Source organism: Scyliorhinus canicula, chromosome 5 (assembly GCF_902713615.1).
Source record: "Scyliorhinus canicula chromosome 5, sScyCan1.1, whole genome shotgun sequence".
NCBI lineage: Eukaryota > Metazoa > Chordata > Chondrichthyes > Carcharhiniformes > Scyliorhinidae > Scyliorhinus > Scyliorhinus canicula.
In genome coordinates this window covers 19080287-19103259 of record NC_052150.1, presented here as the reverse complement: position 1 = coordinate 19103259, position 22973 = coordinate 19080287, and the positions used below count along the sequence as shown (strand labels likewise).

Sequence of the window (22973 nt, the reverse complement as noted above, 5' to 3'; positions counted from 1 at the left end):
AACATTTCTCTTGACCAGATTTTTTTTAAAGTTGAAAATGGGAGAGGAAAGGCATCCAATTGGGTAGCATTGGCTTTGCAATCGGCAGAGGAAGGCAAGTACATCATAAGGACGGATGCGTTGGCCAATGAATGGCTGGATCGTGGGGAAAAGTCATGTGACGCAACCTCCAGGAATACATTTAATTACAGTTGGCAACCCTGCTAAATTACAATTTTCCTATTAAAGACTTTCCAAAGGAATATCATTCCGTCATGGATGAACCTCAGGAAACTGTCTAATTTGGGCTGGTTACATTCAATTTTTGGACAAAATTACATCAATGCAAGAGCTCTTGTGAACACATTGGGTCTCCAAATGAAGAGATTTTATTTTGCATGAACATGTATTAAATTTCTTCCAAACATTTCTGAAGGAAATAAATTTGCAAATTAAGTCTCGGCAATCCACCGTGCAGGAAAAGGACTTGGAAACGTTTATTTCCTTCAATCTGGTCCACACCGGTTCCTGCGAGCATTCTTGGCTTTCCCGTCACCTTTTCGAGTTACTCCGCAATGCAGGTTCACAGCAGGTTCACAAGCCCCACCATTCCATGACACGCTGGCAGGTATAAGCAGCGCGGTTCGCCATGTCATCTCAAGGGCCCCTGATGGCATTTTGGGCTTTTGACACAATTAATCTGTGATTTTGCAAATCAGAAAGGGAAAGAGGTGTTTCTTCCTGGTCAGTTGAGATGTGTGTTGAAGGGGATCTTCTGCTTTGGGTGAGGTAGGGGGTGGGGGGAGGCACTGAATCAAATAGTTTAGGTGGCCTTAAAATGTGGAAATTTAAAGTAGCCTTTTCATTTACCCTCTAGAAAAGGTCACGGCACACATTTGCAGAAATTCACACTGTAAGTTTCCTGTATTAAATAGAAATCACTAGGTAAAGAGCACAATGGAAATAATTAAACATCTGTAAACCACTGGTGTGAGAGAGAAAGAAGGCATATTAGGATGCTCGCACTGTGTTGGTGTGCGGTGGTCGTGTGGCGCAGCGGGTACGGTCCCTGCCTCTGAGCCAGAAGCTCCGGCCTAGGGTCTCACTCCAGGGCTTGATGGCCAAGGGGACGCACAGCCATGTCGTGGCCAAACAGGGTCGAACGCCAATCTGCATATATCCTTCCAACTGACGGCAATGGCTGGCGGTAAGAACAGGAGAGACCCCTGGTCCGCCACGCTTGTGAGAAGTGGGAGTGTCTCAAGCTGTAGGCTTCTAGCAATAGGCTAGCATCCTATTTTGGGAAAAACCTCGCTATGGGAAGAGGTGAAAGTCTGCCTTGTGCACCACTAGGTGTGGGAAGAGAAATGGCAGCTCTGTTGGTACTGATTCTGAAATTCAATCTTAAGGCATCATTTTTGTCTTCTTAAGCTAAAGGCACAAGTATAGTTAGCTCAACGTAACCAAATGACATAAAATTGCATCTACTGATCTATTATCAATGTGTATGAGATGGCCCCTTCTCGCTTGTCGTTGTAGGGCAGGAATGATCACCAGGGCAACCTTTCAAGCATCAATACATTTTAACAGTGATTGCACAGAATTGTACAATACCCCGAGGTTTGTTGGCCTGCAGATGTTGGACCCAAAATGAATATAGATATGAGATAACTACTTCAACAACAACAACAACCTGTACTTACATAGCACCTTTAATGCAACAAAACATGCCAAGGCGCTAACATCATGAAGTAAAAGCCTGCAGCACATTAACTGGCGATATAGATATCCCTTTCACCTAGTGTTACAGCAAAACAATTTAGAGCGACTAACTTCTGCTTCTGACCCATTTCTCCATTAAGATATACATGAACAAGTCAACATTTCTCTAAGCAATAACATGGTCATCTACCGCATCATCAGATATAAAAATATTGCATCAAAATATGAAGGAATTTGGATAGTTTCCACATTCCAGTAATGTGCTCTTTTCTTGTTTGAACTCAGTGTTTGCTGAGAGTGGGCGGTGCAAATTGCCATAGTTGCTCCGTGGAGGCGAGTTAGATCTCATTGTTTATTATTCCGTTCACTGAGGCGACTGACGCTGATGGGACAAGGCCCCGCTCGTCACGCTTCCGCCACCTGTTTCTGATGAACAAGAACAAGGCTGTACAAGGTATTGCCAAACTAGGTGCACCGGCCAACAGGACAATCACCGCAGAAACCCAACCAGGGTAGAGCACCTCAGCAAGGTTCGGGAAATTTTCCTGTTGAGAGTTGCAGAAATATAAATGGGTTAGTTATAAAGAAAAAGCACACAATCAGCGTGCTTAAGAGGCAGCATTTTTCCAATAGGCCATTTGGCCCATTTTAAAGACTAACCAGTCACATTGAGCAGAATTCAATGGCTGCTGTGGGGTGGGGGGCACGGTTAAATTCCAAAGGTGGCCCTCCTGCCCGATCCCAACCTATCCAGATTTTTCTGGTGGGACTGACAGGGTCTGGGTCAACCTGCCCACCTTTCCCCAAAAGAGCAATTAGTGACCACTTAAGGGCCGTTTCCCGCCCGGCTTCGCTTTTGAGGCGGGCGTGTGGCAAAGCGAGTCACCTTGCTTGAGCCCGGGACAGGAAGTTGGGGTTGTGGGGGAGGGGGGGGGGGGGGTGGTGACACCTCCCTCAATGGCCTCCTTCCCACATCGCATACCGCCACCCCTCCAAAATCTTCCCTCCCGCAGTGAGGCAGGTCTTCCTCCCGAATGAGGGACTGTTGAGTGGACGGGACACCTCCCTGCTGACGCTTTGAGTGGAGGGGCTGGAAATCTCGCCTTCTGAAAAAACCCTGTCCGTTTGCAAATACGATTGTAGAATAAAGTAATCGGCAATGTCCAGCAGAGATACCAAAGAATGCCGATTCTGAATTCTCTGGGTGGGCTGCCCACTTTGGGCTCATGTACAGGTTACCCATTCCTACCTCCTTTACCACTGCGTATGGCAGAGGTTAGAGTCACCAGTGTTTCCCCAATGGATCAGTCATTCTATATTCACTCTATATACACGTTGGTTTGGCAGTGTGTTTGTTTTGCAATTTAATCCACTTAAGACATATTGAAGCCAACCTGAAGTCTAACAAACACTTACTGACAGTTTCAATAAAGTTGACATGACCAAAATCAGCCTCAAATATAGCCCTCATAACACTTAATGGCCGATAAATATAAAGACAACTGCCTGGAGCTAGTTTATCTAAGGCACCAAGTAGTGACAATGGGATAGCCAATTGTAGGCATGAGTAAGTTCTGTTGCAAACACAATTTTAATTAAACATTCAACTTACTACTATGAGAAATTAGACTTGATTAATTTCCAAGTATACTTACATAATCTGGATCCCAAATAATGTATGTCAGCTTCTCTCTGACTTTAATTACAAAGTAAAACAGGAATATGACCAACATGATAAGGGGGCTAATGACTCGCCAGGTAGCCTGCCAGAAGATATTGGGCTTGTGACCAATCATCCATTCGATGTCGTCGTTGAATCTGTGGTGAAATAATTCACAAATGTGGGTTCGTAGATTATAAAAAGGATTTTATCAGTACCGAGCAAGAGACACCAAACAGGTGAACTTAATGGCCACAATTCTCCAAAACACCGGCCAAGTGTCGATGCCGGTGTAAACATCGGAGTGTTTCACGCCGGCGTCAATAGGCCTCTTGGCCCAGCGGTTCAGTGGGCCACAGGGGGCCAGCATAGCGCTCCGGCACCGATACGCAGCCCTGCACTGCCGGCGCGGGTCCCAGCGTTGCGCGCGGTGGCCGTTTCCACAGCGGCGCACGCGTGTGGTGGCCATTTCCCCACCAGCGCCACGCAACATGGCGTAGCGACACAGCGTGCCCGCGCAGAAGGAGGTAGGCTCCCTCCAGATCGCATGCGCCTGTCGATCGGTAGCCCCCGATCGCGGGCCCGGCCGTCGTGCAGGCCCCCACCGGAGGCTGATCCCCCCAACCCCCCAAACCAGGACGGCCGTGGGTCCGAGCTGCCGCCGGGTGGTACCAGGTTGGAACCACGCTGGCGGAACTCAGCGGGAACCTGGCCGGTCGACCGCAGAGAATCGCCGCGGGGTCCGTTATCAATGGCTCCCGGCCGGTGCCGCGTCGACCGCCCGCGCGTGACTTGTGCCGATTCTCCGCAGCGAATGCCCTTCCTGCACTGCTGAGCTGAGCTCTTCAGTACAAGAAATGATGTAAGCGAGGCCTGGGCGGGGCGAACATCACCGAGGCCAAATGGAAAAGTGCCGTAAATAGAGTTATCATTCTCCGCGCTGCAGGCACCTAAAAACACCCCGCCTGCCCAAAACAAGACTTGTCCCATCAAACCGTCTCCGTTATTCCACTTTACTACACCCGAGTAGGGAGTGACATCAAACTATGGAGAAGACCCACCTAATTTTAACCCTTGCCCTGAATCGTTCCCATGAAACAGGGATTAAAATTAGCCCCAATGTACATGTGCACATCTTGTTGCTCAGCAACGCCTGACACATTGAGATACATTTCAGTGCATGATCCGGGGAACGTGATGGATTTTAATGGATGGGAAATCCTGGGTGGCGTGTTTCCAATTTGCAATGGTGGTGGACAAAGTTCTTTGGAGAGTTACAAACTCGAACAATTACTCCTGTGAATCCCAACTGGCAGTGAGCTGATTATCCTCTCAGCAAATCAGACTGAGGTTAAAATATATTTTCCTGAATTGATAACCATGGTATCATAAAACAGGGGTGGACATAAACATTTCGAAAAATCACCAAATTATTATTTCGAATGAAGTATTGCATCTGATCCTCGAACACTAGCAGGATAACCATTGGCATATGTAAATGGAATTTAATGCTTTGTTTTCATGAATAGCGTTCAACTTCCTCTCTCACACATCCCAGTAATGCCACAGTATACAGAGGGTTGCCACAAAACCTGCAGAAATTGAAGATTAAGCTCGTGGATGTCATAATGTACGCACCAGTATATCATGGTGCAGACACACACACTGATGGACATACAGCAGGACCAATCAACACACACAACACAGCAGCCAATCACCAGTTAGAGCACACTCACCTTAAAGACAGAGGGCATCAGTTTTCCTGCTCATTCGGGATGCAGCCTCTCAGAAGGACAGAGCTTACAGCTTACAGCACAGATCTTTACCATGTGCTGAGAGCATAGACTGGTTAGGATAGGCATAGGTCTTTAGTTTAATCTAACATTGTGTCAACCCACAGTAAAAGTATGTTCAACAGTTTCTAGCTTAATAAAATAGTGTTGTACTATTTCACGTGTTGGTAGCCTGTATGTGTAAATGAGATAAACGCAGATAAACGCAGACAAACTACGTTTGCCTGAGGTAAACGCAGTCTCCACGGATCCAGAGTACCCAACACATCAGTGGACACTGCCATTGGGGAACCCCGGAGAAAAATCACAAGATTATTTTACAAAAAAGTATTTTTACACCTTATTTGAATATGTCTGTTTATTTGCTTTTGGAATATCGGAAGCAGGAGAAAAGGGTGGGTGGGGCTTTTGGACATATCTGTGGTACGTACGAACCTTCCGGACTATGCCCAAAGAGTTGGCGACCTTAAATGTATTGTCCCTCAGGGATCAGGGATCAATTGTTCACAATTTACATAGATGATTTGGAGTTGGGGACCAAGGGCAATGTGTCCAAGTTTGCAGACGACACTAAGATGAGTGGTAAAGCGAAAAGTGCAGAGGATACTGGAAGTCTGCAGAGGGATTTGGATAGGTTAAGTGAATGGGCTAGGGTCTGGCAAATGGAATACAATGTTGACAAATGTGAGGTTATCCATTTTGGTAGGAATAACAGCAAACGGGATTATTATTTAAATTATTAAATATTAAAACATGCTGCTGTGCAGAGAGACCTGGGTGTGCTAGTGCATGAGTCGCAAAAAGTTGGATTACAAGTGCAACAGGTGATTAAGAAGGCAAATGGAATTTTGTCCTTCATTGCTAGAGGGATGGAGTTTAAGACTAGGGAGGTAATGCTGCAATTGTATAAGGTGTTAGTGAGGCCACACCTGGAGTATTGTGTTCAGTTTTGGTCTCCTTACTTGAGAAAGGACGTACTGGCGCTGGAGGGTGTGCAGAGGAGATTCACTAGGTTAATCCCAGAGCTGAAGGGGTTGGATTACGAGGAGAGGTTGAGTAGACTGGAACTGTACTCGTTGGAATTTAGAAGGATGAGGGGGGATCTTATAGAAACATGTAAAATTATGAAGGGAATAGATAGGATAGATGCGGGCAGATTGTTTCCACTGGCGGGTGAAAGCAGAACTAGGGGGCATAGCCTCAAAATAAGAGGAAGTAGATTTAGGACTGAGTTTAGGAGGAACGTCTTCACCCAAAGGGTTGTGAATCTATAGAATTCCTTGCCCAGTGAAACAGTAGAAGCTCCTTCATTAAATGTTTTTAAGATAAAGATAGATAGTTTTTTGAAGAATAAAGGGATTACGGGTTATGGTGTTCGAGCCGGAAAGTGGAGCTGAGTCCACAAAAGATCAGCCATGATCTAATTGAATGGCGGAGCAGGCTTGAGGGCCCAGATGGCCTACTCCTGCTCCTAGTTCTTATGTTCTTATGTTCTTATCACCTGAACACTCTTGTTAAATATGGAAAAGAGTTAGCTGACTCCCACGGTTTGAAGAGTGAATCATGTATGAATCAACAGCACTCAACACGCATTAATAAAAAAAACTAGGCGAATAATCGTTAATTCTTTCTGAAGTGGTGGTCATGAAAAACCACAACATTCAACAACAAATGCTATCTGCACCCGACTCCTCTTTAATGTAGAATTATGAAGGAAACTCAGTGTTGAGAGTGAGATATTGTTACCTGTCGATGCCATAAATGTAGACGACAGACACCATCTCACAGAAGGCGATGATCAGCAGAGGAATGGAGCCGGCATACGCATCGAAGAGGGCCAGCCAGTAGTTTCCAGAATTTATCACAAATATCAAAGCAAGGAAAAAGCACACCAGACAAATCAGGCCTGGAAGAGAGAATAAGAGAATTGGTTTTGCTTGAGTGACCAGAATCATCACATTCCAGCAAACTGTGAGCAAATTTCTTCTCCTTACTGTCCCACCTAAGAATGGGGCAGTAGCGGGAGCAACTGTGTACGGGAAAGTGAAACGGCAATGTATGTGGTCTATTGTCTGCTTGCTTCGATTTTCGTCATGTGCGCCTTGATTCCAGCAGCCAGAACTCCCACCGGAAACCAGGGTTGCCAACGACGATCAAATTTATTCCTGGAGGTCTCATCGCATGACGTTGCCCCCACGTGCTAGCCATTAGTCGGCCAACACATCCAACCTTGTGACTCACATCCTTTCCACGTCAATTAGAAAGCAAAAAGATTTGTTACCCAATTGAATGGTAGAAGGAGCAGCAGACCATTCGGCCCTTCGAGCCTGCTTCATCATTCTTTATGACTGCGGCTGATCCAACTCAGTAACCTTCCCCCCCCCCATATCTTTTGATCCCTTTAGCCCAACAGCTATGTCACGGTAGCACAGTGGGTAGCACTGTTGCTTCACAGCTCCAAGGTCCCAGGTTCGATTCCCGGCTTGGGTCACTGTGCGGAGTCTGCACGTTCTCCCCGTGTCTGCGTGGGTTTCCTCTGGGTGCTCCAGTTTCCTCCCACAAGTCCCGAAAGACGTGGTGTCAGGTGAATTGGACATTCTGCATTCTCCCTCTGGTGTACCCAAACAGGCGCCGGAATGTGGCGACTAGCGGCTTTTCACAGTAACGTCAATACAGTGTAAGCCGACTTGTGACAATAAAGATTATTATATATCTAACACCTTCTTGAAAACATACAGGATGGGATTCTCTGTCTCACCGTGCCCGTATTCCGGTGCGGTGTGCCCCTGCTGGCAACGGCAATCCGCCAATCCGCCAGCCGGGCAATGGGGTTTCCATCGTGGGCACTGCCATGCAGTCAAGAAACCCCTGGGCGTGGGTGCGCTGCCGGCGAAACGGAGGATCCAGACGGAGAATCCAGCCAAAGTTGTTTGGCCTCAACTGCTTTCCCTGGAAGAGATTCCACAGGCCGACCACTCTCTGGCTGAAGAAACTTTTCCTCATCTACCAGTATCCTCAATCTGTGACCCCCTTGTTCTGGACACCCCTGATGTGAGGGGCATCCTTCCTGCATCCACACTGTCAAATTCTCTTAGAATTTTATAGGTTTCTATGGGATCCCCCACCATTCTTCCAAACTCCAGCAAATATAATCCTAACCGACTCAATCTGTCCTCAAACGTCAGTCTCACCGTCCCAGGAATCAGACTGGTAAACATTCGCTGCTCTCCCTCCACGGCAAGAACAGCCTTCCTCAGATAAGGAGACCAAAACTGCGCCTAATGGGCGCGGTTTATCCGAATGGGGCAGAGTCCTGTAGAGCGAGATTCGCTTGGAGCGCCAGGAAACACCCCACTATCTGACGCCAATCTGGGTATCGTAGCGGGGAACGTCCCGACGAGGCAGCACGTTGCCTCATTTTCTGAAATTAGGCTCACCCAAACTCCTCAGTGCAGTCTGAAGCCCCAGTGTGACCCCTGAACCTCTCTCCAACCCCCCACTTACTGTAGGGAGGTCCCCGGGCCCTCTCAAACCCCTCCACATCCATGCAGGGCACACCATTGCCCAATCACCGCCACACACAAAATGCCAGCTTGGCACCCTGGCAATGTTACCCTGGCAGTGCCAGTTGTCAGTGCTGTTGTATTCCCTGTCTTGTTCTCCAAGATAGCCAAAGATGTAGCGTTGACAAAGAACATAAATAGAAATATTTAAATCAAAACTAATTTATTTCACACAACTTGATTAGGTTCGCACACTTTACTGAATAACAGGTAACAAAATAATAGTATTGAATCTGTGATACAGTAATTAATCTCTCTAATTTATAATCTACACTATAACTCAACTCTACACTATCCTTCTACATCAAACTCTCCATCAGCTTTCTCCCAGCATGTCTAGAGACGCAGCCTTTTATAAGATCACTCAGTGACGCCATCTAGTGTTGATATACATGTAATCTCGCTTGTTAACCCTTTACTATGCATATCATTACAAGTGCCACCTGGTCACCTTGGTGCCTGGCTGGTGGTGACACCAGCAATGCCAGGTCACCACCCTGCCCAGAGAGCAAGCACCTGGGGGCCACCAATCCCCTGGGAGACCCCCATGAGTGCCGTCCATTGGGTCCCCATTTGTGGAGACCAGCACTGAACAGCGCACATCTGAAGTTTCTGAGGGAAGGGAGTTAGATCGCAACGCCTTGGTTAGATCTCGGGAAAGCATATTGGAATGAAACTAGCTGTCTCACTCTAATATGAAGATTTGCCAGATAGTGATCCCGTCCACGATGGGTGGGTTTCACATCGCAACATCTCACAAGGTCACATTAGATCGCGGGAGGCATGGTAAGCTTGTTGATCCCAAAAGTGGGATCTCCCGGCATCTACCGTTCGCGTTGTGCCACGCCACCTTTCGGACGTAACATGGCTGGTAGAACCCGCCCAATATTCCAGGTGTAGTCTCACCAAGGCCCTGTATAATTGCAGCAAGACATTTCTGCTCCTGTACTTGAACCCTCTTGCTGTGAAGGCAAACAAACCATTTACCTTCTTTACCGTCTGCTGCACCTGTATACTTACTTTCAGCGACTGGTGGACAAGGACTCACAGGTCTCAATGCACATTCCCCTCTCTCAATCTATAGCAACTCAGATAATCATCTACCTTCCTGTTTATGCTACAAAAGTGGATACTCTCACATTTATCCACACTGTACTTCATCTGCCATGCATCTGCCCACTCATTCAGCTTGTCCAAATCACACTGAAACATCTCTGCATCCTCTTTACAGCTCAACCTCCCATTCACTTTTGTGCCATTTGCAAATTTGGAGATATTACTTTTAGTTCCCTCATCTAAGTCATTAATATGTATTGTGAACAGCTGGGGTCCGAGCACTGGTCCCTGTGGTACCTCATTAGACAATGCCTGCGCCTTGGAAAAAGGCCCGTTTATTCCCACTCTTATTTACTGCCTGACAACCAGTTTTCTATACATCTCAATGCACTACCTCCCGTGTGCTTTAATTTTACACGTTAATTTCTTACGTGAGTTCTTGTCGAAAACTTTCTGCAAGTCCAAATAAATCACCCCTGGATCCCTGGTCACCCTGTAGCCATGTCTCCATAATCCCGACTACATCACACCCGTTAACATCTATTTGCGCGATTAACTCGTCCACTTTATTGCAAATGCTCCATGCATTACGGCACAAAGCCTTTAGGCTTGTCTTTTTAACATTCCTTGTCTCGTTCCCATTATCTTCACAGTGGGCCTGTTTGAATCTGGCCTTTGGTTCTGACCTTTGGTTTCCTTTGAGTAGAGAAAATCGAAGGCTCAAATTGTGAGAAAGGTTTGACAGGGTTGATACAGATAAACCATTTCGTCTGGTGAGGGAATCAGGAACAAAGGGATTTAATCTTACAATTGCAATGAGGCCATGCAGTAGGGAGCTCAGGATGAAATGGTTCACACAAAGGCTGCTGGGAATATTTCCCTCTTGCCCAGAAGGCTGCAGATGCTTGGGAACACTTGAATCTTTCATATGAGACTGACAGATTAGGCACATTTATCAAAGGATATGGAGTAAGGTGAGTAAATGGGTTGAGATGCACATCAATCGAGATTGGATGAAATTGAGGGGCAGGGTTGGGGGGCGGAGTGGTTTATTCCTGTTTCTAATGTTCCTAATGAGCTTGCATTCTGCTCCTGTGCAAAGTTATTTATGTATGAAAATGTAACGAAAGATTTCCTCTTAATTCATCAACTGCTTCATTTCGGGTAATGTAAGTCAGTTATAACACTGCCAAATACAGAGCTATAAAGAATAGTCATTTTGGACTCAAAGTGTTAACTCTGCTTCTCTCTCCACAGATGCCACCAGACTGGCTGCGTTTTTCCAGCACTTTCTATTTTTATTGCTCCCTCTACTCAGTTCCTACAATGTTCCTCTCCTGGGAAGTTGCTGCAAACGTGCATCCCACTGTCGTTGCACCTTGTCTTTACGAGTGAGATTATCATTTAATGGGAAGTTTGTTTTGCACCTCCACCCACGCCAGGAACTTGATTGAAACAACTTGAGTTCATGTGGGACCCTTACGACCAGCAGTCCGAGAACAGTCAGACACCAATCCCAGATGGGAAGACGAGTGCCTAATCTCATGCTGTCTATCCTCCCTCATTGTCGGAGGAATTCCAATCACTCACTTCCACACAAGTTTTGATGTGTTTTGGACGAAGAATTTGTGCCCATTCTTTGTAAACATGCAAAACGAATTGCCTCTTGCCATAAGAACGGAGGTTCCACCACATTTCCAGCACTTTGGGCAATGAGGCAGGAGCAGCTCCAAGCAAATTCCTGATCTTAGGCATTAATGTTTGGACACAGTAAGGAACATATTCGATGCAATGAACGTTTTAATTTCTGTTTGAGGTAGGAGCAGAATTTTTGCTTTTCAAGAATATGTTGAATAATAAGATTGTTTACTAGGTATGACTCAGAAACAGATAGTAGTAGTTGCTTTATGGTCCTAACAGATATCACAATAGTACAGTAAATGGAGGGCTCGTGTTTACCAGTAATAAGTTCCTTGGGCCACTTCTTTGGGAAGAATTTAAGATCTTCAACTGGTACCAGCACACCTTCTATATTCCCAAACATGGAAGAAAGTCCAAGGCAGAATAACATGATGAAGAACAAGATGGACCATAACGGAGAGACGGGCATTTTTGTAATAGCTTCAGTGAAGACAATGAAGGCCAATCCGGTGCCTTCGACGCCCTGTAATAATAACAATAATAATAATCTTTTATTGTCACAAGTATGAAGTTACTGTGAAAAGCTCCTAGTCGCCATTGAAGGAGATTGGAGTTAGTTGAAAAGGTTCGGGGCCAGGTGTTTGGGACTTAATTGCGTACCGGTCTAGTTGAATAAAGAATTGGACTAAGCGACAATGCCCCAGGTCACGCATCGACTGAACCTCCACTGCGTGATGTGTGCTAATGTACATCTTGAGAATGCACATTGGCGACCATTGGTTTCTGCAGGGGATTGGAGAATTAATGGAGCTCAAAGAAACACGAAAAGAGCCAGACAAAAACACCAATACCAATGAGAAATATCTGCCTCATTTCGAAACTGATTATAAAGGGATGGTTTAATGAAGCCTTTGAGTTGATCACATTGATCTTAGAATGTTGTTCCAGGAATTGGACCTTTAGATTAAAAATGCTGCCTCATTAGTGGGGGTGGGTGTGGTATGTGGCCAAGTATACCGAGAAATATACATGACCATGTACCTGTGTACACATCACATGTCTTTTCGTACTTTGCTTTTGGGAAGAGGAGAGGGGTGAACTAAATATACATTCTTGGATTTTAAGGCACAAATTTGAAAAGGCCAAGTAGGCCAGAGTGATGTGTTTTTAAAAAATATTTTATTCAAGGCGTTTTCACATATACACACAAAATATCAGAAGAACAGTAAAACAGCTCGATAAACAATCGAGCCTGCCCCCCGACACCAACACCCCGCCACATCTCCCCTTCCCCATTTTAACCCCCATAACCCTACCCAATCTACCTCACTGGTGCTGATCCCTCAATCCTCCATAAAGAAATCGATAAGCGGCTTCCACCTCCGTGGGAACCCCTCTGTCGACCCTCGCAGAGCAAACTCAACCTTTTCCAGCCTCAGGAATTCTGCCAGGTCGTTCCCGGTTTCGGTGGCTCCTCGTCCCACCACCTAGCAAAAATCCGCCTCCGGGGTTATCAGGGAGGCAATGTCCGAAACATCGGCCTCTCTCACCCCCCCCCGGACACCCGGGTCTTCCGACACCCCGAATATCGGCACCTCTGGACTCGCACCCACCCCCATACCCAACGCCTCAGGCATCACGTCTGAGAATCGCTGCCAGAGCCCACTTTATCTTGGACACGCCCAGAACATGGAGCTAAAGTTATGTTACATAAAACAGGCAGATTTGAATACTTCATTATTCATATTTGTGTATTATCAATGAGTTAAAATTTTGGGGAAAAACTGCAATATTGAATAATGGAAAGCGCATAATCGTTAGTTTTGACATTTTCTCACCTGCCTTCCAAAACGCAGCTTAGACAGACGGTGGAAGAATCTCAGAACACTTAAAGGCTTCACTGCTAAAGCAAACAGAGTTTGAGCTAAAGATACCAACCTGACTGAGCAGGTCTTGCAGATTACAGGTTTTCAAATCCAGCTTATTTACGATAGCAGGGGAGGTGCTGTTTAAATATTGAAGGACTTCATCATAGTTCCCTCTGGTCAAATTGGTTTCTGCCAGGTCAAAAGCATTAGTCAAGCTCAAGATATTACTGTAAGGAAACAAAAAAAAATACATAAATGAATCAAGCCTTAATCAATGTTACTTTTGTGACAGACAGCATTTTCAAATTGCCGCACCCTTCTTTTTGCTCACGCTGTATATCACAACACTTAGACATAGACGTAGAATTTACAGTGCAGAAGGAGGCCATTCGGCCCATCGGGACTGCATCGGCCCATGGAAAGAATACCCCACTTAAACCCACACCTCCGCCCCACACCCCTAGCCCAGCAACCCCACCCAACTCCTTTGGACTCTAAGGGCAATTTAGTATGGACAATGCACCTAACCTGCACGTCTTTGGACTGTGGGAGGAAACCAGAGCACCCGGAGGAAACCCATGCAGACACAGGGAGAACGTGAAGACTCCGCACAGACAGTGACCCAAGCCAGGAATCAAACCTGGGACCCTGGAGCTGTGAAGCAACAGTGCTATCCGCTGTGCTACTGTGCTGCCCTAACACTCATTATAGAACATCATCTATAGAATTCCATCCATTATACAGTACCATACACCATAGACTATCACCCACTATAGGATACTGTCCCCGATAGAATATCTTCCCCAACAGAATACCATCCACTATAGAACAACAACCATCTTAGCATTTCATCCACTGGACAACATTATCCACTGTAGAATACTGTCCCCTCCAGAATCACTCCAAAATATTGCCTTCCTCAATACAATACTGCTGAGCCAGTGGCTAAGAGTGTGGTTCAGAATAACACTAACAACATGGGTTTAACCCCCATTCTGGCTGAGGCAGTTCTTGGGGCTTGATCCATGAGCAATAAAGTTCCCAGATCACCATAGGCTGCTTTCCCCTTTGAGGAGGAGAGCTGCCTGGTGGTGGTTTAACCTGAGAATCACCTCACCTCATGAATAGCCTCAGCCGGTACGGGAATTGAACCTTCGCTGTTGGCCTCGCTCTCTATCACAAACCAGCTGTCCAGCCAACTGAGTTAAACCTGCCCCGAGTCCCCAATCACCTGGTTGGGAAGGAGCTGCACCCCTCCCTGCCAACCTCGACTCCCAGGCCTCAGTCTTATTGCCGAGACTGAGGAGCTGTTGGTCCTTTGATTATCTATTTGGGATGGGCGTCCATTCTTTCAATGATTGGCAGATCCAAGGGCAGAAAATTCATTGCCCGACCCTCAAAACATATCCCGGGGGGGCCATGCAAACAGCTACGGCAGGGTCACTTGTGATTTTTGGCCTGTTGTCGGGACCCCCATTGTGGCAACGAAATTTAGCCCACTGTCCTCTGGTGTGAAGACTTTTGAGCAAAGCTGTTTCATTTTCCCAATAATCTGAATCAAGCAATGTAATGTAGCAAAGCATAAACGATTAAAGTTGATATTTAATAATATTCCCGCATAACTTACTTACTTCTCAAAACATGTGTCAAATTGCTCTGTTGCTCGGAAACCGATAATGGAATATATTACTGTAGCTGCATAGATGGACGTGAAGCCATTGATGACGGAGATTATAACAGCGTCTCGCTCACAATTGTTACTATGGGATAGAGGGAAGCAGTCAGCGTTTGATTATTTATAAACGTTTGGGTTGTTTTTACGCGACGAGCACGTGGAAGTTAACATCAAATGTTACTTACTGAACAGAGTTATAACTGGAGAAGGAAATTAGACCCCCAAAGGCTAAGGAAAATGAGTAAAAGACTTGCGCTCCGGCATCTAACCAGGTGGTCGGATTTTTCAATTCTTCGATCTGCAAATTGGAGTAGAAACGCATTATTGTGACAATAATAAGTTTTGGCGAGTCAGTGCTCAAAATGACCGTGTAGAATTTAACAGAACGCCTTCTTTTATAAAACTTTGACAAAGCCTTGACAAAGAGTCATCCAGACTCAAAGCGTCAGCTCCCTTCTCTCCCCACGGATGCTGTCAAACCTGGCGAGATTGCCCAGCATATTCTGTTTTTCCCTTCATAAAACATCTTTTCGAAGAGTATTTTCAGATGTAAGGGGTGCGGTTTGAAAATTTGCTGATGGCACTAAAGAGGTTTGGCAAGCAATAGGAGGGACTATAGTTACAGAGGGACTGGGGAAGCCATTCAGCCCCTCAAGTCTGTTTTGCCATTCAATGGGACCATGCCTGATCCATGACTTAATTCCATTCCCCGGATTACTTGATGGGCAGAATTCTCCGTTTGGGAGACAATGGGCGGGATTTTCCGTCGCCGAAATCACATTCGGCGATCGGTCGCAGAATCTGTTTCTACGTTGAAATCGGGGGTGGCGCCGTTTTCTGGTTGCTCCACCCCCTCAAAAACGGCCTAATCGCTGAGTATGCCGCATGCCGTTGGGACAGCCTCAGGACGTCACCTGAGGGCCTTCTCCGTTGCTCCGCCCCCGATGGGCCGCATTCCTGATGATGTTGGTTGCGTGCCCTCTGTTTCCGGGGACCTCACGTGGCGGCTGTGGACTGCGTCCAGCGGGTGCCACAGTCGGGTGGGGGAGTTGCTCCGCTGGTGGTGGGGGGGCTTCGGCTGGGGCTTCGGAGACTAGTGGTGGGTGGTCCAGGGATGGCAAGGGGGGTTACACGGGGGGCACTATCTGGCAGGCCGGGTCCGCGCGCAGTCGGCACCATGTTGTACGGCGTAGCCGCTACAGGTCACCGCCGTGCGCATGTGCGGCCACGGACCGGTTCATTCTCCATCCGTATCTGCCGGTAAAGCCAGGGCTTTACGTGGTACGGCTGCTCGCCCCCCCACCGGGCGGAGCATCGGTGCAGGGGCGCCGCCGACATTTTGATTATAAAGCCAGACGCTTCCTCCGCACATAGGGCTGGATTCTCCAGTTTTGCTGCTAAGTGTTGACCCCAGTGGAGCAAGTGTGGACTTCTACGACCGACAAATCGGCGAGGAACCCTCACCCATTCCGGGACAGGTGATGGACTAGCACCAGCGGCGAGTGAATGTCCTGCGGTTCGCACCGAAAACAGCCAGAGATTGGCCAGGTCCCGGGCCGCGCATGCGCAGGCTGACAGCATGCACCCGTCACGCCATAAAACATGGTGCCGTGCGCGAACCCAATCTGCCAACCTCAACCCCACAGCCCACCCCCTGGTCCCAACCAGTAACCCCCCCCCCCAGCTCGAGTAATAGCCCCACCCACACCGGGTTCCCGCACATTTGAAACCACACATGGCCCGCGCTGCCAGGAACTCAGCCTATCGGGGCGGAGCATCGCGGGTAGGCCCGCTGATTTGGTTTGGAGGGGGCAGAGCGTGGCGGACTGAAGTCAAACTGGCACCGGCCCCGATTCCGGCATCGGAATCCATTCTCCGCCCGATCGCCGATCACGATTTTGGCATCAGAGAATCCAGCCTGATATCATTGGCTGACATCTTTGGCTATCAGTTTAAAATTGACCTCGCCATAATTGCCTTTTGCGGGAGTTTTCTAAGCTTCGACCACACGTTGTGTGAAGGAACATTTCCTAACTTCCCGCCTTCAAACGATGAATAACGTCAGCGCTGGTCCTAAAGCAGCAGCTGGAGTTGCGGTATAAGGCTTTGAAGACTTTAATATACCAATCCAGGACGGTGGGCTTTATTGTGATCTACCTGCATCTGCCGATGAATGCTGTTGAAAACCTTCTCAAAGTCACTGAATGGTTTCTGATGGCAACAATGAGTTGTCAGGTGTCAGCGGGGTCTAGTGTGCAACCTTCAGTCTCTGTCACACGTGGGGCAGGTGGTGGTTGGAGGAACGGGTGGGTGGGCTGCCCAGTTTGCTACGCGCTCCTTTCACGGCGACACTTGCATTTGGCTGTAAGCCGAGGTATTTGGGGCGCGATTCTCCGCTCCCCACGCCAGGTGGGAGAATCGCGGGAGGGCCGGGCGAATCACGCCATGCCGCCTGGGCACCCCCCGCGATTCTCCCACCCCCCCCAAAATGGCGTGTCGCGTTTTGTGACAGGCCGCTCGGAGAATCGCCGCTCGCCGTTTCTCACGGCGACCGCCGATTCTCCGGCCCGGATGGGCCGAGCAGCCTGCCGAACCCGACCGGTTCACACCGGCGCCAATCACATCTGGTCGCTGCCGGCGTGAACAGTGCGCGACCGGTGAGTGTCGGGCCTGTGGGGGACGGAGGAGGATCGAGCAACACGGCCGTGCTCAGGAGGTGACTGACCCGCGATCGGTGCCCACCGATCATCGGGCCGGTGTCTCTAAAAGACGCACTCTTTCCCCTCCGCCGCCCCGCAAGATCAAGCTGCCATGTCTTGCGGGGCAGCGGAGGGGAAGACGACAACCGTGCATGCGCTGGTTGGCGCCGGCTAACCTGCGCATGCGCGGCTGATGTCACTTCGGCGCCGCCGGCCGCGTCATTCCCGGCGCGCCGCTTTGACGCAAGCGTCAAGGCCCGGCGCACGGAATTCACGTGCCGCTGCTCCTAGCCCCCCGGGGGGGGGGGGGAGAATAGGGGACGAGGAGTGGCCTCCGACGCCGGAGTGAAACACTCCAGGTTTCACTCTGGCGTCGGCTGTTTGTCTCCCTTTGGGAGAATTGCGCCCTTGGTTCCTTCCTGGATTCTTTTCTTCCACTTCGGGCCATCTTGGGCCAGGGATTCCCAGGTCTCGATGGGGATGTCACACTTTTTCAAGGAGGCTTTGACGGTGTCCTTGAAACTTTTCCTCTACCCCCCTGGGGCTCACTGGTCATGTTGAAGCTCTGAATAGAACGCTTGTTTCAGGAGTCTCGCATCAGGCATGCGGATGATGTAGTTCGCCCAGGGGAGCTGATCGAGGGCGGTCAATACGTCAATGCTGCCGATGTTGGCCTGAGTGAGAACTGATGTTGGTGCTCCTATCCTGAGCCATACAGGAGGATGGATATCACGACTACTCTCTGGACCATGAGCTCGGTGTTGGGTCTGATGTCCTGGTCTTCAAACACTCCCTTCCTCAGGCGGCTGAAGGCTAAGCTGGCACACTGAAGACGGTGTTGAACCTCACCATTCACGTCTGCCCTTGTTGATAGTAGGCTCCCAAGATATGGAAACTCATCCAAGTTGACCAAGGCCTCACCGTGGATTTCTAGAACCGGCTGGCAGTGCTGAGAGCTGGGGGTAGGTTGGTAGAGGACCCTTGCTCTTCACCTTTATCTGGTACTCTAGCTAATGTTACTAAGCATAACGTTCTGCTCACTGCATGATATTTCACTCCAGAAGCCTGCCCGTTCTTCACAAAGGGGACTGTCTACTTCTGCTGTCAATCTGTTGGGGATCACGGTGCTGGGGACCTTGCCAGGTATTCACAGCAGTGTTACAGTCCTACAATTGTTTCAATATTGATGTTCCCTTTCTTTGCAGTAAATGGCAAGATGGACGGACAGATGGTAGAAAGAATTTAAATTGTCTGACTGAGGACGGAAATCAAAGAATGTGGGTGTAGAAGATATTGAAGGTTGTAAAAGAATGGGAAAGTCCAAGGGATAAAACAGATGACTATACATACTTGTGTAAAAGTCAACTCCAGAATTGTTGACCCATAAATGGTGACACGTTAGCATAGTGGTTAGCACAGTTGCTTCACGGCTCCAGGATCCCAGGTTCGATTCCTCGGCTTGGGTCACTGTCTGTGCGGAGTCTGCACGTTCTCCCTGTGCCTGCGTGGGTTTCATCCGGGTGCTCCGGTTTCCTCCCACAGTCCAAAGATGTGCAGGTTAGATGGATTGGCCATGATAAATTGCCCTTAGGTTAGGTGGGGTTACGGGGATGGGTGGAAGTGTGGGCTGAAGGGGGGCTGCTCTTTCCAAGAGCCGGTGCAGACTCACTGGGCCGAATGGCCTCCTTCTGCACTGTAAATCCCATGATAAATCCACATAAATTTCACATACATCATGTAAATGTCGAGCAGTTCTCAAAGGTCAAAGCCCCAAAATTTGGCCTCCTTCCACATTGTAAATTCTATGATTCTATGATTTCAAAACCAAAGTGTAGGGCTAGATCAAACGGCCACACTGTGCCCGAAGAACAGCTTACGGCAGCGCAGTGTGGCCGATTGAAGCCAGGAGATTCCACTCCCGCGACCTTGCGAGATGCAGCGATTTAAAATAGACACGATCACTTTGTCTCAAATTTGCATATTAAAGAGAGACGGCCAGTCTCACTTTAATGTGCACATTCCCGAGTTACCCGCAAATGGGGACCAGATGGAACGACACTCGTGGAGGTCTCCCAGGGGATCAGATGGCTCCAGGTGCAGGTCTGTTGAGCGGAGCTCCTCCGTGTACAAAAATGGGGCAATGTGTGACCTCGACCACACGTTCCCCGTTGAGGCCCCTTATCAGACACAAGCAGCGGGAAACAGATAGCTAAACATGCTCGCTATGGGACTTTGTTCCCATTTAGTTAAATCGCGTCCATAATCTCCACAATCACATCATTCATTGCACAAGTTATATTTACCGTATTTCCTTCGGCTGTTAGTTAAGACAGGAAGAATGTAGATTGATTTTGATTTTTTTTTGTGAGAGAAACGGACAGATAGGAGAAGAGAAATAAACAGGATTCAGGGATCGCACTCATTGCAAAACATGAATGAAATCAACTCCTGGGCCTTGTGTCCGCCCTCAGCCTTCCTGGGGAAAGAAAAGGGGAGGAGGGGGCCTTGCCACTTGGACCCACGTGATTGCCAGTATCGAGCAAGCCGCTGCACCGAGGCCTAAGTCAGGGGCCAGGAGCAATCAACGTAATATTTTCAAACAGTGCGACCCTCCCCTTTCCTTCCTGCCCTCCCACTGGCCCACGAGCATTGTCGGCCCTGCCAACATCGCCCGGGTGGGGGTGACTCTTTAATAAAATCAGGGAGAAAGAATGACAGGGGGTGGAGGGGTGGGGTGGGGGACAGTAAATGGCTGGTGTGGCTGCCACTTCCCCCATTACCTTGTGGAATCTTTTCAGCGCCATTCTGCGCTGGGTGGGTGTGTTCTGGTTGAACTAATTCCCCCCAAAACATTACCCGTGTGAAAATCAAGCCTTTTACTCTTTGCCTAAAAAATTGGTTTGAAAATGTGACTTTTGCACAAGTATATGAGGTATTGACTAGGCCACTCAGCCCATCAGATGCTGCCAGATCCCCATGGACTGGAGGCCCGTCATCATCAAGATACCTCACACCATGTCACATTCACCCATCAGCCCTGCCGCTGACTTCCATTGGCTGCCAATCCACCAATCTCGAGAGGGGACTGACTTAGTTCCGGGAGCAGGACTATCCAATTGTGCCGACGGAGGGGGGGGGGGGGGGGAGGGGGGGGGGCACCCATCCTGGTTTCAGGGGTTGGGAGGTTGGTCTGGACCATGGGGTGTAGACATTGTCAGTAATGTGGGGAGGTCTATTCTTGACCCAGGTTCACAAGGTTCAAGGGGGAATTCTTTGCATTGAGAATAGAGCCCGATCCGAAAGGGGGGAGCATCCGATATCACGGGGTAGGGAGGCCAGGGGAGTTAGTTATGGGGGGGGGGGGGGGGGGGGGGGGGGGGGGGGGGGGGGGGGAGGCAGGGGTACAATGGCAGGAAAGTTTGCTGGGCTGGCAAAAAGAAGACCCGCTCCTTTTGGCCCATAAGACCCATTTTGGGGAAACCTGGTCAACCAGGGTTAAACCTGGAAGGCATTTGAAATATGAGGCACGTTGTAATATTTTTTTTTATAAATTTAGATTACCCAATTATTTTTTCCAATTAAGGGGCAATTTAGCGTGGCCAATCCACCTACTCTGCACATTTTTGGGTTGTGGGGGTGAAACCCACGCAGACACGGGGAGAATGTGCAAACTCCACACAGACAGTGACCCAGAGCCGGGATCAAACCTGGGACCTCAGCGCCGTGAGGCAGCTGTGCTAACCACTAGGCCACCGTGCTGCCCTTACATTGTAATATTTAAGTCACTAACCCCCTCCTAAGGATTCTCACTCCACACACACCTGCCCCCCCCCCCCCACCCCGGTCCTGTCCTGCCTCTGTTAAAACGAAACGTGGCCGCCTTGGAGGGAGGTAGGCATCGAGTTTCAGCTGTTAAAGATTTAAAGATCTTGCCTCGGCCCCAACCTGCCGCTTTTTGGGGTTAACATTATGACCAGTGTTTCTTTTCGATTACAGAAAGCATGTTATAAGTTGCAAAATGGGAAAAGGAATTGAAAAAGCTCTACTCACGTCTGGTGTGAAGAGAAATATTATTCCATCAACAGATCCTTTTAATGTCAATCCTCGAATTAAGAAGATAGTAAGGACAAGATAAGGGAGGGTAGAGGTAACATATACAGCCTGAAGGAAAATAAATAGGAAGATTAAATATATTGTACCAGTCCAGCCAAAGAGGTTGACTATTTACACATTCCGCTTAAACTTCATATACTTTCATTAATGTTGAACTTCCACTGCTGAATATAAACCTGAGAGTTTGAAATTCATTGGTGAGTGACTTTAACTGCTGAAACCTCAATGTTTACAAAAATCAACCACATCAAAGAGTGGTAAGTGCATTCCAACCATTCAAGCGTGTGATTGCAATGTACTTACCTCTCTTTGAAGTGGTTGGTGTTTGTAAACATTAGGGTTTCAGCACTTATAGTGTCATGAAGGGGGAATGAATCAAGGCTGCAACTTTTTGTGGAAGCTGTCAATCAGAGCCAACTATTGGAAATGAATGAATGGCTTGCAGCCAAAGGATCTGAGGGATTTAAACACGGGTCACAGCTGTTCTCTTTCCAAGAATGGACACTGGTGCTTCCAGGTAAGTGTTACACTATAATCTATGTGACTGCCCCTGCCTGGACTACTCTCTAGCTTCCAGACAGGGGTCTTTTACTGGGGGGGGGGGGACTCTAGTTAGGGGGTCCCTGGGGATCTCCCTATTAAGGGGATGCCCTTGGGGGGCCTTTTAAGGGATCCCTGTGAGGGTCCCCCTCTTAAGGGGGTCAATGTGGGTGGGTCCCCCTATTAAGGGGATCCCTAGTTAGGGAGTCTCTGGGGGGGGGGGGGGCGGGGTGGGGTGGGTTGGGTCACCCTGTACTTAATATTAATCGCTTATTCTCAAGTACGCTTCAATGAAGTTACTGTGAAAAGCCCCTAGTCGCCACATTCCGGCGCCTGTTTTGGGAGGCCAGTACGGGAATTGAACCCGCGCTGCTGGCGTTGTTCTGCATTACAAGACAGCTGTTTAGCCCACTGTGCTAAACCAGCCCCTGAAGAGGAGAGGGTACCCAGACAATCTGGGGATGGGGCTGCTTTGGGATGCGGGGTGGGGGGGGGCTGCTTTGCGATGCAGGGGTGGGGGGGGGGCTGCTTGGCGATGCAGGGTGTGGGGGGGCTGCCTGGCGATGCGGGGGTGGGGGGGGGCTGCTTGGCGATGCGGGGGTGTGGGGGGCTGCTTGGCAAGGGGGGGTGTGGGGGGCTGCTTGGCGGGGGTGTGTGGGGGCTG

At 48.6% G+C, this 22973-nt stretch overlaps 1 protein-coding gene across 3 annotated transcripts in view; it reads right to left on the bottom strand.

Moving 5' to 3' along the window:
* Positions 1-332: 332 nt before the first annotated feature.
* The window catches only part of LOC119965828 (sodium-dependent neutral amino acid transporter B(0)AT1-like), a 60047-nt gene continuing 37406 nt past the window's right edge, over positions 333-22973 (bottom strand). For all 3 annotated transcript variants that reach the window (XM_038796715.1, XM_038796714.1, XM_038796716.1), the window contains exons 5-12: positions 21707-21817; positions 15143-15255; positions 14914-15042; positions 13353-13509; positions 11733-11937; positions 6901-7060; positions 3357-3519; positions 333-2246 (exon numbers count right to left, since the gene is read on the bottom strand). In XM_038796715.1, the coding sequence (XP_038652643.1) occupies positions 2040-2246; positions 3357-3519; positions 6901-7060; positions 11733-11937; positions 13353-13509; positions 14914-15042; positions 15143-15255; positions 21707-21817 (1245 nt within the window). In that variant the 3' untranslated portion in view covers positions 333-2039. The remainder of the gene's footprint in view (positions 2247-3356; positions 3520-6900; positions 7061-11732; positions 11938-13352; positions 13510-14913; positions 15043-15142; positions 15256-21706; positions 21818-22973) is intronic.